At 40.0% G+C, this 16,654-nt stretch overlaps 2 protein-coding genes across 3 annotated transcripts in view; one reads left to right on the top strand and one right to left on the bottom strand.

Annotated features, from left to right (window-relative positions):
* The window catches only part of pcxb (pyruvate carboxylase b), a 193,423-nt gene that overhangs the window by 56,944 nt on the left and 119,825 nt on the right, over positions 1-16,654 (bottom strand). The window lies entirely within an intron of this gene.
* The window catches only part of LOC310726061 (leucine-rich repeat and fibronectin type-III domain-containing protein 4), a 22,834-nt gene continuing 6,522 nt past the window's right edge, over positions 343-16,654 (top strand). The window contains exons 1-3 of one of the 2 annotated variants that reach the window (XM_083541261.1): positions 343-1,187; positions 2,528-3,105; positions 12,844-14,585. In XM_083541261.1, the coding sequence (XP_083397387.1) occupies positions 12,871-14,585 (1,715 nt within the window). In that variant the 5' untranslated portion in view covers positions 343-1,187; positions 2,528-3,105; positions 12,844-12,870. Of the gene's footprint in view, positions 1,392-2,527; positions 3,106-12,843; positions 14,586-16,654 lie in introns of both variants that reach the window. The other variant, XM_083541260.1, reaches the window with a different exon arrangement.

Here is a 16,654-nt window from a genome sequence, read left to right as displayed (position 1 = left end):
ATACAGAGACAGACACAGAACGAGAGAGACGACTTACTGAAACAGAAAACTGATACTCAAACCACACGCACACGCACGCACATGCTCACGCACACGCACACGCACACACACACACACACACACACACACACACACACACACACACACACACACACACACACACACACAGACACATCCACACACAAATACATATATGTTTATTTATAGCTATATGCCAATGTTGAACATGACAAGAATATGGCCTGTCAGGGGGTTCAATCTCAATGTATACACACACACACACGCACACACACACACACACACACACACACACACAGACACACACACACACACACATTTCAACACACACATTTCAACACACACACACACACACACACACACACACACACACACACTCACACACACACACACACACACACACACACACACACACACACACACACACACACACACACACACACACACACACACACACAGTAAGAGACTAAACTCTAATTAAACATAAGTTTCCAGCTACAGAGCGATTCTTCGGTGGTGAGTCTTGAATGTCTCTAAAGTGCTGCTTTATCTAACCGCTCGTGTCCTTCATTCTATTCCTTCCTGTTTTGTTCTGCACTTATCTCTCAGTTTTGCTCCTCTATCGCTCCTCTTCTTCAGTCAAATACTGCTGGAGGTGCTCCTCCCTCCCTTCCTCACTTACTCTGCTTGCTCTATCCATTCCTTCTTCTCTCTCTGTCGCTCTCTCTCTCCCTCTCTCTCCCTCTGCATCCTCCCTCCCTCTCTCCCTGTATCAGACGCTGTAACAGATGCGCCGAGCACAGTTGCTTCTCTCTCGTTCTTGCGCTTGTTCTCGCACTGCCCCACTTGCAGACTTTTGCAGGTGGGGGGGGGGATAAATGAAAGAAACAACTACCAGGAACAAACAGTCAATCTGATGAAGCGAGGACAATTGGAATAAGAAAAAGCAAAATACGAATGGGAACTGCTAAAAATAACTGCCACGTCAAAGACTGCCTTGATAGCATCCGTCAGGTCTCTTTCCTTTTTTTTCTATCCTCTTTCTGGATACCTGTTCTGATCCACAGGATTAAAAATGACTTAAAATTCAATCAACGGCCGAGGAGGGAGACGGAGGGATGAAAAAAGAGGGGGTTTGTCCTCTGAACAGATTCAGCGGCATACAGCTGGTGAGAGCAAGAGCGAGGGATCGTTAGAAAGAGAGAGAGAGAGAGAGAAAGAGAGAGAGAGAGAGAGAGAGAGAGAGAGAGAGAGAGAGAGAGCGGGAGAGAGGGAGAAAAGGTCTTCTCTCTCTTTTAAAGGAAGTGATTTGTCTGACTTTGCTGTCTCTCAGGACTATTCTTCAGTCAAGGTTCAATGTGTTCAACGAACAGGTTAGTGTGTGTGTGTGTGTGTGATCATTTGAAGAGGAGATGACAGTGATGTTGAAAAGAGGCCAGTGACAGTAATGAAGATGTCCTATTCTGGCTTGGGTGGAGAGAAAGCTAAGGGGAGATAGTGTGTATGTTCCAGTGAAAAAAATGGATCGACAGATAAATAGGTAATGATGGACTTAAAGGTGGATAAAATAAATAAATAAAGAATGCATTTTAATTGAAAGCTGGTTAATCTTTTTGTGTATACATATAAATACATACACATACCTGTGAAATTATTGTAACTACTGCATCATTTATCTATATTCTGTATGTCTCTGTATTCTTGCTATATGCATGCACGACACACACACACACACACACACAGACACACACACACACACACACACACACACACACACACACACACACACACATATAAACACACACACACACACACACACACACACACACACACACACACACACACACACACACACCCTGCTGTCTCTATGGCACTCTGACGTAAGGTTGGCTGATGAGCTCAAGATGATTGACAAGTTGGAGAGCACAGAAAACTGGGCTGCGTACGAGATATGGAAGCTGGGAAAGTTAGTGAGAAAAAAAGAGAAAGCAAGAGAGACAGAGAGGAAGATCGACTGACAAACTGAAAAATTGACAGAGAGACAGACAGGCATAGAAAAGCAGAAAAAGGAAAGCAGGTAGAGAGCCCACGAGACAGAAAGTTGAAAAAAGGCGAGAAAGAGAGAAAACCAGAAAAGCTCTCTGTTGACATTTAAGGAAAGAATCGATGCTACTGCTGTTGAATGTGGTGAGACCATGTTGGCCTGACATTAGCACTGAACATACAGGTAAACAGAGAGGGTGTGCGTGAGGAAGAGTGAGTGTGTGTCTGTGTGTGTGTGTGTGTGTGTGTGTGTGTGTGTGTGTGTGTGTGTGTGTGTGACAGTAAGAAAGATGGAACTGAATGTAAAGTAGAGGAAACAGTGCTGTAATGGGAAAAATAATGTGTTCATGTAAAGCTGCTCCTACTGGACTCTTTAAATATAGATAGCTTTTTTCAAGGACTGTATTGTCTTTTCTATACTTTCTAGCCTTCCTTAATTACTTTCATTTTCTCATTCTTGTCATAGGAGACATTTTTCTGTTAGAGGAAGTTAAGGATCTGTAACTGGGCTTCGCTGATGCTTTGCACCACGAGACTATTGGAAGCAAAAAAGGAAGATTCTTTAAAAAAAAAAAAAAAAAAAAAAGTCTGTTTTGAGATGCCGAAAATGAAGAAATGAGTGATGAGCATAAGCAGATTCAAATGAATCGATGTACAGAAGAGGCAGGTGGAAAGAAGAAAGTGTGAGGGGGAAAAGGAGAGCGACAGCAGAGCCTGGAAGACTACGAGAGGAAATGTGCTGTGTGTGATGACCCCTGAGAACATTCTGGAAAAACTGTGAATAAAGTTCAGCGCATTTCACAGCAAAGCTTACATGGATACAAATGTGTAACCACAGACCTATCTCCATCTAAATCTGGGTGTACATGTGTGTGTATGTGTGTGTGGAGAGGACAGACAATCCGCTCTGAAAAGAGGATATACACCTGGACATGGATATGGGCCCAGTCACACACACATACGCACCTACACAAAGGCCTGGAAACAAACTTATGACTGCAGGCATGAGCTAATTGAGTCTTGTGACTGACACAGACAGCAAAGGTAATGTGTGGTTAAAAATTCTAACTAATAATAAGCAATACGCCGAATATATATACTGTTAGCTTTAGGTTGCCAGATATCAAGAATTTTCATCTACTTTTTAAAAATTGCATTCATTTCATACTTTTTGCCTAATTATCATAGCTACAGTATCTTATAATGTTCTGCATGATGTGTTCCTGGTGCTATGCTGCTCACTTTCTGATTTAGATACCCCTGTCTGTTTAAAAATGGGAATGGAAGAGTGTGTGAACATTATTTGTTCATTTGTAAATTCATTTGGAAAATTTGCTATTCAGATTTATACTACTTTACTTTGGTTTAGGACTACAATTGTCATAAATAGTTTTGCACTCTATCAGTGACACATCAGTCTCCATCAGTGAATACTGATAACTTTGATAATGATGAAACTAGATTAAAATAATATTTGGTGTCACTCAGATGAGCAGAGGTTCCCTTTTAAGCCTGGTTCTGATAATTTTTTTTTCTTCAGATGTCTCAGGGAGTTTTTCCGTGCCACTCTTTCCTCTGGCTTGCTCATTATTGATAAATGTATATTAAAAAAGGTTATAGGGAATAAACCTAGCTAGACTAATGGATGAATTAATGGATGAATGAATGAATGGATGGATGGATGGATAGATGGATGGATGGATGGATGGATGGATGGCATTCATTCTACACAGAATAAGCGAGTGTAATTACACAAAGTACACATTTAGTAATTGTACATAGGCCTACATACAATGCCATGTGTAAAAACATAATTCAAGGTGCAGAAAATTGCTTGTTGTTGTGAGGTTTTGGGTTTGTGTATAGGAACATGCACATGTATCCCATTGTTTGTTTATACATTTTTTGCTTAATGTTGCCATAATGTGTTGACTTTTAGGGGAAAAGGTTATTTGACTGTTATGTAGGAAAGAAAAGACAGAAACAAGAACATACATTTTAGACACCTTGAGAACATTGTGACAAATATCAAGCTATTCGTAGAACAAATAGATAACCAATACATTACTTAATACATTACAGTGTTTTCAAATTTACATTTACAAAATTTGGTAGACACCATTATCCAGGGTGACCTACAGACAATATATTTTATTTTGACATTTATACAGTGGAAGAGAAGATTAAGTTTAAGCTTTTAGAACAGTAGTCCAATTCTTTATTAATTCAGCTACTACTAGCATGAGTCAGCTGTTCTTATCATTGCTCCAGAATGTTATTGTCATGCTTTTCCAAAGACACTATTACCAACCATGGCTACCCCATTAAGATTCAAGAAAACTGACTTTCACAGGTTACTGTTTGTAGCTATGATTATGGCTTCAGCTTCCTCTCTAAGGAATAAAACAAAATAGTTGAAAATTCGACATAATTTCAATCAGATCTAGTTGGCCGCTCATGTGATAGTGCACACAGATGCCACTGCATGCATGACTTGACTTGTGCAGATGGTTTAACTGCACAAACACCAGTTAAATTAAAAACAAATGTGACTGTGCAGAAATACTCATTTTCAGATTACGCTCTGTTCATTTTCAGAAGACCAGTTCATATTTCACCTCTCAAATGATTTCTCTCATTTTCTCTCTATTATAATCACACAGCAGGATCTATGCCAATATTACAGGACTGATTGTATAAAAAAATGAGGAAGAGAAATTTCTGACATTAGCAGATTTATCAGTTATTTGCACACACACACACACACACACACACACACAACCACACACACACACACACACACACACACACACACACACACACACACACACACACACTCACACACTAACACACACACTCTCTCTCTCTCTCTCACACATGCCCGCTCTCTCACATGCACGCTCATACACCAGGCTGAAGGGTTTCATCTCCTCACGTCCTAGAGCACGATCTGCTCCATGCATATTCATACACAAAGGACACTTCGTGCAGCAGGATTCTCTCTCTCTCTGTCGTCCTCTCTTTCTGTCTCTAAAGAGAACGGAGGGAAGGAGGTGGCACTAGGGCTGGTAAGTGTGCCCACTGTTGCCATGCCAACATCAATGCCATCACCCTGTGTTTTTAACCGCCTACACGACACTCTCTCTCGCTCTCTTTCTCTCTCTCACATTGTCCCCTTAGGGAACAGGAATCCGTTTATGTCGCTCAACGCTATTCCCCAAAGAGCTCATCTTTCTTACCACTCCCATTAGCTCCCACGCTAAAAAAAGCGATCCTGTGATTCTTCGTCTCCTCCTCTACGATGGCGTTCCTCTGTCGTCTAGTCTATCCGTGCCTAACAAGGCATGCGGTGATGGGCTCTATCTGCTCTGCCACATCTCCACTCCCTATGGCCTGAATGTGGGTTAATTAGCATTTAGCATGTAGCAGTGCATGAACAGCAGGTTTTGATGAGAGGGGCCAGACGGCTATGTGAAAAAAATACAGGGACAAAAATAGAGAGTGTCACCAAAATCAGCATTTATTATAAACCTGCACAATTGTGCCAAATGTTTCACATCATTAACCATTCTGGATGCTGTCCCACCAAGCTCAATTTTTTTCCCTGTGTGTATGAGGGTTTTGTGTGTGTGTATGTGCACGCAGATATAAATGCATGTGTGTGTTAGACCCCTCAGAACACAATTAATGTTTCTAATACTATTCATATATTCATAATTTATAAATTCATAGAATGCATACACATCAGAGCATTTAACATTCAAAGTTTTACATTCTGTCACTTAGTCTTAATTGAAAGAATTACTTGAACAGGTTGGCACAGCAATTGTTGATTTCAGAAGATGGGGCTGAATAAATGCATGCATTCTTTATACTGAGCTAGCATTTAATTAAGTGATCCTAAATATAATATTAAAAATCAATCAAACACTTGTGTTCTTTCTGCGCCCGAATCTTGAATTGCGAATTATAGGCCATAGTGCGCTAAATACTAGGAGTGCCATCATCTGTATGTATTAATTTTTTTATTCGTTTAAATGTTAACCCCCACCTCTATGCCCTAGAAAACCCTAAAAAATACTGAAAAAAAACTTGTTGCAGTTGCAAGAAGCAGCTATTACTCATAAAAAACAAAGTTCTAACAGCTTACATCAATTTGCAGAACCCAACATCCACACTTGATCCAGATGCCTTGTGGAACTTTCTGGAAAGCTTTCTGAATCTTCTTCTTAAGCAAGTTAATTACTGTATGTTTTAAAGTCAAGCATCAATTTAGACTAATAAACATGCACAATGAATGAAGATTTAAAAACAAATTAACATTGAAACGATTACTGTTGGGGAAAAGATCCCTGCAGAGAGGCAGCTCTGTGCGAAGAACACACTCTGCATTCACTATATTGATCTCAATATACAGTATGAGAGCATATTTTATTGGTTTATACAGAACTATTATAAAGATATGGTTTGATTTGGGTGCTCAATAAGCCAGAATGGTTCTTTTTTTCATTAGTGATGTTGCTCTTTTGAATTCTTTGAGCCAGTGTCTGTATACTGCAGATATACACTGCTTATCAGCGATGCACTAGTTTCCCTGAAAATAATGAAAAATAAGAAAACAATAACTAATTAATATTCTATTTTTCATACCTCTTGTAGTATACGTGTAGGAAACATTATCCGAATTTAATGAACATTTTCATATTCCACTACACTCTTCATAATGAGCATATACAGCAATGTAACTGAGAAGCTACTTGGCATTTCAGGTTGCCTACAAAATGCAAAATCTAGTGACCTATTCCAAACAAGAAAACATGACTGTGAGTAATAAATCACACTAATTAGTAAATCAGGCTGTTTATGATCAAAATGATAGATTTAATTTCATTTCTAACAAAATTAAATAATCATTTTGGAAATTTCTTTGCTTGAGTAGGAAAGGCAATTTTCTCTCTGTAAATAATATGTGACGTGAGTGCATAATGTCAGAGCTAATGTTTGACATTATATGTTCATGATTGATTGAATTGATTGTAAGTAATCAACGTTTAAATCCATTTTATAGTGACATTGACAGCCTCAGTGTGTGTGAGAAAGTAAGAGTCAGAGGTTGCCAGTGCTGGAATTTTAATCTTTGGTAATCATTGATCCCGAAATGATTGTCCTGAAGGCCGTGCTTATGTATGACCTCTATAGAAATGACCAATTTACATATTTGGCCCACACAAAAAGTTGCACTTCAGTTAGAAGATTCAATCAGTCACTCACCAGCATCGATTACTGGCAAGACATCAGACTTGTTTAAGAGAACTGTGTGTGTGTGTGTGTGTAGTTCTTTCTAAAAAAGCAGAACGAGGCCTTGTGGTACTGCATGTAAGTAACAAATGGGATCTAAATACATGTAAAGTGCAGACTCATTAATCACAATGAGCCGTTTTCTTTCACATAAATGCAACAAAGCAAAAGTTTACAGGTCATTGGCTGTACACTGTAAACGCTATTTGCCCCACAGCCACCCATTTCTCTTCACACACAGTAAATTGTAATATACAGTACGTAGCTGTCCAGCATCACTGCACACCACTAACCAATCAAATGAAGCATTTATGCCAGTGTGGATTCCTGCTGCTCTGTTATTGGCTATTTCAATAGTAATTATTTCAAGTATGTGTGCATGTGTCTGTCTGTGTGTGGAAGACTAAATTAAACCAATTATTGCTCATAATACTGTCTGCTTTGTCATATAATCCTAATTTCATGTCACATTAATTGCACAGGAAAAGGCTTTTTTTGTTGTTGCCTTTAGCCCTAATTGCACTTGATAATTAGAGTTTATGGTACATATTAGAGTGGATAAGTATTGCATGGCTGGATGAATGATCCGCAGAAGCGTAAAATCAGTTGAAAACCTCAGGTGTGATTCAAATTATTCTGCTGGATCACATCAAAGAAAGACCAGACAAAACAAAACAACACCAAAAAAACAGAGAAAAGGCTGACTATTTTTGGCAAAGGGTTGAAGTGAACATGAGAAAAGGTAGACTAGAATGAAAGACAGCTGTTGGCGAGTGTGTATATCTGGCACAGAAATGGTTAGTATTGGGTTAGGACTAAATTAAAATTGTCTGGTTGTGTTTAATATGTCGCACAAGCCTAAGGGTGCCCCTCCTTATCTTACTCTCACTCTCTTTCTGTGTGTGATTTACCAAATATGAAAACATTCACACTCCAGTTCTTATTCACACTCGAGTTCTTTTTATTCTGTCCCCTTTGGCTCGAAAAACAAACGCTTATAATCTGCTATTTTTTTGCGTTTTTGGGGTTATGTTCATGAGTCATCTCTTGCTGTCTTGCTGTCTTTTTTCTTTCTGTCAGAAATGTCCTTATTCAGTCTTTCTTTCTCCATGTGCCTTTTTTAATTAATCATTCCCTCTCCTTCATCCTTCATTGTAAAATCGCAGAGGTACTGATAGATGGCAGGTGTCAGAGTTTTATCCATGTGTGGTTGTGTAACAGAAAGATGGAGAAGTTGAATGTTAGCTGGGAGAGTGAAACAGAGATGGGTAAAAATAGCACTGGGGATAGTTCTCAAGCCGATGCAGTCTTGTGATTAATAATGCATGACCTTTAGAAAATCCACATGGCCGTACTATAGTAGTTTGGAGATCCACCCTTTTAGAAAAAAAAAAAGGATCACGTACATTTCACATGTGACCGTAGGTTTTGCACATGCTGTTGAATGCATGTTATGTGATCATGTAACTATCATGTGAAAATGCATTTTATCCTGAAATAGCACACTTGACATATAAGGGGGAAAAAAAAAGATGAAAAACGAATATGTACACATGAAGCATGCGTGATGTGGAAAAATGGATTCAGATGCACAACAAAAAAGCACATCATGTGAAGTATCTATTATCCACATGTGCTTATTCACAAGTGCAGATCATGTGACTTTTTAGTAAGGGACAAAGCTGACTTGACATCAGAAAATTACGTGCAGTAAAATGATAATAATGAAGTAGGAGTTGGCTATAAGGTGGGCAGAATAAAGTCTTGCCTGAGTAAATACTGTAAGTGGCTTCTTAACTAATCATTTAAAATGTACTTAACCTGACCTTTCATCATTTCAATTTGCCTTCTCACGCATGAAAGATTTCTAGGTACTATTAAATATGGAAAGAAAAAAAAAAAAAGAGAAAAGGAAAGAAGTATTAAAGAGTAATCGAAGGTGACTGAATTGTTGAGGTGATTGATGACCCATGCTGCTGGAGGTTCCATGTATTTCTCGGCACCTTGCTGCGAATTATGCCCGTTCAGAAGGGTGTATAATTTGCAATTTTGCAAACACTCTTGAGAACTAGCACTTACTCAAGCCATTTATTCTTTGCTGTAACTATCCAGTTCATGGTTGCCGCCAATTTTAGAAAATTTGCATCGTTAAGGGTTCTATGTGTGCTTTAAATTTGGCCTTGGGTGTTAATCGGTTTTGATAACAGTCTTTACCAAATGAATAAATGTAAATGTAACCTCATCGTAAAAAAAATATATATATATTGCTGAAAGTTGTCTGTTTGTTGTTAAAGGCTCAGTGTTCGAGTGTGTGCAGTGAAGCATTGCCTGAAGGTGACTGGGTTACTTTTACCTAATGAGGTCTGGGTAGAACAATCCCTAATCAGGGCACCTTTAAAAAAGGAGGACAGTGCAAGAAAAGGCCACAGTTAGCCAGTGTTGTGTTATTGGTTATGTCTCAAATGTCACGAAAAGTGTTTGAGCTGTATAAAGAAATTGAGGAGAACATTCTGGATAAGTGTTTAAAATGGTCTGTCTCTATTGACCTTTAAAATCACAGTGTTGTGTATGTAGTGTGTTATAGTTTTATATCTCAAACAGCATATGAGAGAGCAGGAGAGGGGTTGAACTTTCTTTTGTTACCTTACACACATATTCAACTAAATAATCACGTGATTCTGTATGCCATCTAATATCATATTGGCACACAGTTTTCCTCATTCTTACATGCCTTAATACTGTTTTCATGTCACTATCAATCTGTTTCACTACTATGCTCTATCAATTTCATTCCAAAAATATGGCCTGCTATAAAAGTTGAGCAGAGGTTGAGAAACAAGATCTGAGTTGTTTGCTTGCTGTGGCCAATTCTCCTTCACAGATCCGCTCGGCTCATAAGCCAATCTGCAAAAATCCTATTTCTGCTGACCTTGAACACTAAAATTAACATAAATATCAGCCAAACTGGCACTCACAAGGTGCAACTAGTGCTAATAGTGTGTGCAACACACCACACAAACTTCACTCCACATCTGATGTGTAAATGCACTTGAACAGCTCCTGATGGAGATGCCCTCTTTTGATTCTTCATCTTTATAGTCAAACATCTGAGAGAATGATTGAAGCCGTGTGTGTTTGGGAGCAGGATTTAAAGCACAGGACATGGCTAGCCAGTAGTAGTCACGGGGCATTGCAGAAAAGCCTGGGGGGGGGGACAGCACTGTAATTGAAAAAGCAGCAACCGGTTTTGCCACAGCACTCGTTTACTTTCCATCACAGAATTCCCCTTTACCCAGGAGTCTCTTTTGTTCCCCACAGCATGTACACAAATCACTGCAGTTTATATGAGTCTACAGAGGTCATACAAGTATATTCTTCCCACTGTGGTGCTGCACAAAACAGCTTTCTGTCACATGGTGTTGTGACTGGCTGTGCTGGAGGACAACTGTGAACCTGAAGCTAAAGGATAGTCTTGTTTTGTGTGTTTGTGTGTGTATATGTATGTACAATTGGGGGGGGGGGGGGGGGGGTGCTTGAGTGGAATTGCAAGAGATGCTAAGTGCAGTACTACACTGAGTGCAGTGATTTTCAACACAGGAAGAAGTGTATGGTGGCAAATGCCAAACTGGGGGTTGCTAAGTGCAGAAAAATATACTGACTCTGACTGCCTGGCAAGACACTGCATTAAAAACCTGACTTCTTAAAATGCATCACTCACTCACACACACACACACACACACACACACACACACACACACACACACACACACACACACACACACACACACACACACACACACACACACACACAAGCAAAACACAACACACTGATGCATTATGGACCTTCTGGATATACAAAGCAGCAATAAATACAGTGGGATTACCACACTTTATTTCATGCGCAACAAACAAATACAGGGAAAATGACTCAGGAAAAGGGAGTAGGAATAGGGAGTTGAGTATGTGAAAAGAGGTGTGCTTTTTTATTCTGTCACTGTGGATCGATAAACTAAGGAAGAACAGGACAAAAGTTGCTTTAGCATTTCACTCTGTGGGTGACTTATAGCATCATAGAGACACAAAGGCCAAAAGAAAGTGAAAGAGGTTGTGTGAGAGAGTAAGAGAAAGAATATGAAGGCAAGAGACAATGTGAGGGAGCAGAGAAAAGAAGGAAAGAAGAGAGGAGGGAGGGTTTTTGTTGTCTTAAGCAATGCTAAATTGCTTAACGTTACCCCAAGGGCAGAAGGAAGGAAGAAGCGGTGTGCGATAAGCACTGCATTGTACAGAACAATTCCGTGATAGAGTGAATGAGATTAGATAGACGAGGAGGAGAAAGTCTTGGGAGGGCACAATATCAATGCAAAATCTATCATAACACAAATGGAGCAGACACCTTGGTGTGAGGTGCTCTGGTCAGCTTATGTTTGTCTCCTTTTCATTCTAATGCTTACTCGCTCGTAATATAGGTTAATTAATGACTTTTGCTTTGCTGATAGAAAGACCCAGTTTAATAAATGAAATCCTTTTTGGTTGCTAATATATTTTACCTATAATAACGTTACCAAATTTGTTTATTGCAAAACTGTAGCACTGTGTTATGTATGCTGAGGGCTTCTGGCAAACACACTTTGATTTTGTTTTCTGCTTTCTTAGCAGCAATTCCCTGATCACACACAACCAAGCATTAAGTGATACTGAAAGACAGAATTAGCTAGATGTGTTAAAGCTGCATACAATGGTTAACATTCTTTTCACAGCTAAAGTCAGTCGTCTCTTTCATCTTAGAAGGATTTTCCCTCCATGACTCAGCTCACATTACAGAGGGTTCAGTCTGAAGTAGTTTTAGGTAAACTGTACTGTGGGCTTTGGGTGTGTGTGTGTGTGTGTGTGGAAAAGCTACATTAAAAATAACTGTATAATTTACAGATTCAAAGTCTTTCTTTGGGCATATACAGTACTGCAACTCATATTTACAAGGCCATGTTTTAAAAGCTGTTCATGGCACTCCATAAGCTGAGTGAAAAGGCTTCGTGGTGACATTTTCTCATGTCAGTTAGGGTTTATACAACTGAATAGAGCTATTTAGCCGTATGGATGTGTAGATCTCCAGTAGCAAAGAGAGGATCAGGCACTGCAGGGTTCAGTTACAGTTGTCTTATTTTGCCTGGGTTGTGGATAAGTCACTGTTGCAACCAACATAATGTGTATATTTCACATTCCAAATATAGCTCTTGATGACTCTGCTAGGCAGGAATTTCATGCCCCATAAGCCACATATTGAGAAATTAATGCATATAAGTTTTTTTTCTTCACTGCAGCAAGGATTAAACACAGTGTGAAACAAATGATAAACATGCATGATCACACATTTTCTATTGCAGTCCTAGGAAGAAAGAAAAAGACTGACATTTCTAGTTAAATGTTAAATGTTAAATGTTAAAAGATGAAAAGCTAAGATTTTCTTTTCTTTCTCTTTTTCTCTAGGTCTGTGGATTTACCCCCCCTTCTACCATGCAAGCCTCCCTACCCCCCAAATCTGAAAAATCAAACCCATCACTCATTTTACATCACCATCCAAGTAAAACACCTTCTTCATCTCTCTCTTTTCATCCATCAATCCATTCTTACTCATCCATCCTTAAGCCTAAACTCGTCCCATCAGAAACACCTCTTTATCCAAAATACCCCTGCGGTTTTCTGGCCCATTCCATACCATTCCCAAGCTCACCCCTACCCTCACTTCACTGGCTGACACTGGTCACATGTGCCTGCTTGCTACCTGCCTTGATTGGACGGATACCTGGAGCTCTGGCAGGGGAAACGTGGGGCGTGGTGTCTTCATGCCCTTTTCACTGCGTGTGCCGGAACCTTTCAGAGTCTCTGAGCACACTGTGTGCAGACAAGGGCCTCCTCTTTGTTCCACTAAACATCGATCGCAGGACTGTTGAACTCCGCCTTGCTGACAACTTCATTAGAGAAGTGGGTGGCATGGACTTTGTCAACATGACCGGCTTGGTGGATTTAACATTGTCACGAAACACCATCAGCTACATCAAGCCAATGGCATTTGCAGATCTTGAAAGTCTCCGTTCATTGCACTTGGATGGAAATCGACTGACGGCACTTGGTCCAAGAGACTTGGTGGGTATGTTAAACCTACAGCACCTCATTCTAAATAACAACCAGCTTATCAACATTTCCTCTGATGCCTTTGATGATTTTCTCTTCACGCTGGAAGACTTGGATTTGTCTTACAATAATCTGCGCAAAGCACCATGGGAAGCCATCCAAAACATGGCCAGCTTGCATACGCTCAATCTTGACCACAACCTTATTGACCAGATAGAAGAAGGGTCCTTTGGTGAGCTCTACAAACTTGCTCGGCTAGACATGACTTCTAATCGGCTTCAGACTCTACCACCTGACCCCCTGTTTGCAAGATCTCAGACAGGAGTAATTAGCCCTACTCCCTACAACTCAGTAATCAGTTTGAACTTTGGAGGAAACCCTTTGCACTGTAACTGTGAGCTGCTTTGGTTACGGAGACTAATTCGGAGTGATGATATGGAGACTTGCGCAACACCAGTTCACCTGGCAGGACGTTACTTTTGGTCAATACCTGAGGAGGAATTTACTTGTGAGCCTCCACTTATCACTCGTCATACACACAAACTCTGGGTCTTAGAGGGCCAAAAGGCGATGCTCAAATGCCGAGCTATTGGGGACCCTGAACCAGTGGTTCACTGGGTCTCACCTGATGATCGGATTATTGCTAACTCTAGTCGTACCACCTCATTCCGTAACGGAACACTTGAATTCTTAGTGACTGTGGCCCGTGATGATGGTGCTTACACCTGCATTGCAATCAATGCTGCTGGTGAGGCCACTGCGCTTATCGACCTTAAGGTCATTCCTCTTCCTCACCGAGGGAATGGGACAGTGTCTTTAGCTCGTGACCCAGGCTCATCAGATATTACCAGAGGAAAAACATCCAATGGGCAGACCCCTAGTCAGGACACTAACACAGACCCACAGGAAGGGAGAGAAGAAGTTGAGGCCGAGGATGGAGTAAGTGAAGGAGGAGAGGATCAGTTTGTCGAGGTACAGGGGGTGACCTCAACCTCAGCACAGGTTCGGTGGGATATAGGCCGACTTTCAAGCACATACTTGGTTTGGATGTACCAGATACAGTATAACTGCACTGCAGATGAAACTCTGGTGTACCGGTAAGTAATCCACAAAGTTTTACAGTTGCAACCACCATATTATGCGTGTACTGCATTTAATACTGTCACAATGCATTTTATATTGATCAAAAAGTACACCTAATTGTAAAAAATTGTCTAAATGTTTTATGTTGACCAGCACTATGCTGAGAATGTTTTTTTATTACTATTATGTACATTATGCAAAGGGACAGATGAATGAAAAATGTCATCTTTAGCACAATGTTTCTGAGTAAAATCATGTACTTCTATGTTCATTATAATAGACTATGATAGTATTATATTCTAATTATTTGTGCAGGTGCAAAGAAATGTTCAAATCTTTTAGCCTTAATGACTTTCTTTCATGTCTATATGTGGCTTAAACAGACCTTGAAAGAAACCTCACAATAATCAACACATAAGTTGGATATATTTAATAGTAACTGAAGGAACTAGCAATAAATTACAATGATGATTTGCACTGGATGTTGGCTGGAAGCTTGTCAGCTGTTCGTTATTAGCATGAAAAGGCAAAGCAGGCCAAATGTATCGCTTCAGTTAATATTGGCACGTTTGTCCTGAGAGATGTGTGGGTGCAGGAAAGAAACAAACAGTGTAATTTGCATGTATGGTGACGTGTCAGTTCTGTTCAGTTGTGTTTAGATCACTGTATTCAGGTTGCATGAACAAATCTCATTTAGAATTGACCTGAACCCTATTTAAAATTGATTTTTTTGTTTACTCAGCTCTAAAAATTAGGCCTGTGTGTCTTAGAGGAATTTATGGTCACATTAGTGTGACCGTACTGATGTAATTGTAGGTGTAAAATGCAGCCAATGTACATTGTCAATCACAGCATTCTAATGCAATCTATACACTTCGTGTAATGGTGTAGTAATGTGTTTGAAGTGGTTTGGTCTGATTCCTGTCATCATCTCCAGGTTGCCCTAAGCTGGATGGTAAACTTGATGCTGAAGCAAGACTCTATTCTAGTATTCTGCTATGACTTCTCTTGATGAAGGCTCCAGCAATAGATTCAGCCTAGATGCTCCCGGACATTTTCGGAAAATGTTCAATATATCTCCACACTCTTAGGAGACATTATCAATGAGAGATGACATCCACACTCAACCTGATCGTCTTTCACAGGGAGGGGCAGCGGGAATTTTTAGAGGTGGCTACTGCAGACACTGTATGCAAAATAAGGGATGAGACGGAACAAGAGATGGAGAAATAATGAGGGATGGAAAGGACAGGAACAGAGGTTTTAAAGAGTTTGATGGAAGATGCGGAGAAATAAAATAAAATACATAAAAATGGGACACCCAACCTGACTAGCTTGGTCCATGATCCCTCCCCTTCAGTGTTCTTGGAATTGTTACATTTTTTTTTAGAGGTGACTATAGAGTATAAGGGAGGAGATTGATGACTTAGACATATGAAGGCATTATCTAGATTATTAGAGCATAATAATGTTTAAGGAGTAAAAGTTCAGTGAATGGAAAAAGCCACACCAACACCTCGCTTAATCCTTTAACGCTCTGGTCTATTTCTTTTCTATTCTTCTCTAGGGTCCTCATAATTGTGTGTTTCTGTGTCACCAGCTTAGCGACACTCCCATGTTTGTTTCATTGCAGTGAGCAAGTGCTTCTGTGTGTATATGTGTGTGTGTGTGTGTGTGTGTGTGTGTGTGTGTGTGTGTGTGTGTGTGTGTGTGTGTGTGTGTGTGTGTGTGTGTAAGTGTGGATGGATTTTTGTGACTATTCTCAATCGAAATTTGCATAGTTATATATAAACTCACCACATTGAGAGCCACCGAAAGAAAAGGTCAGAATCTTCTTCTGAAACCCACAGCCATGAGTGGTGCATTCGACTAACAGAAAACTATTTTACAGATATATAACAAAATATAGCTTATATCGGTAGGAGAATGCTGAGGATGGAGCCACCAGGAAAGAGGATAAAGAGGAAGGCCAAGGAGGATTATGGATGTGGTGAGGGAAGACATGCAGGTAGTTGGTTTGAAAGAGGCAGATTTAGAGGACAGGGGGGTATGGAGACGAATGATTCGCTTTGGGCACCACTAA

Source organism: Silurus aristotelis (genome assembly GCF_946808225.1).
Source record: "Silurus aristotelis genome assembly, chromosome: 5".
Lineage (NCBI taxonomy): Eukaryota > Metazoa > Chordata > Actinopteri > Siluriformes > Siluridae > Silurus > Silurus aristotelis.
This window is presented reverse-complemented; position numbering and strand designations above follow the sequence as displayed.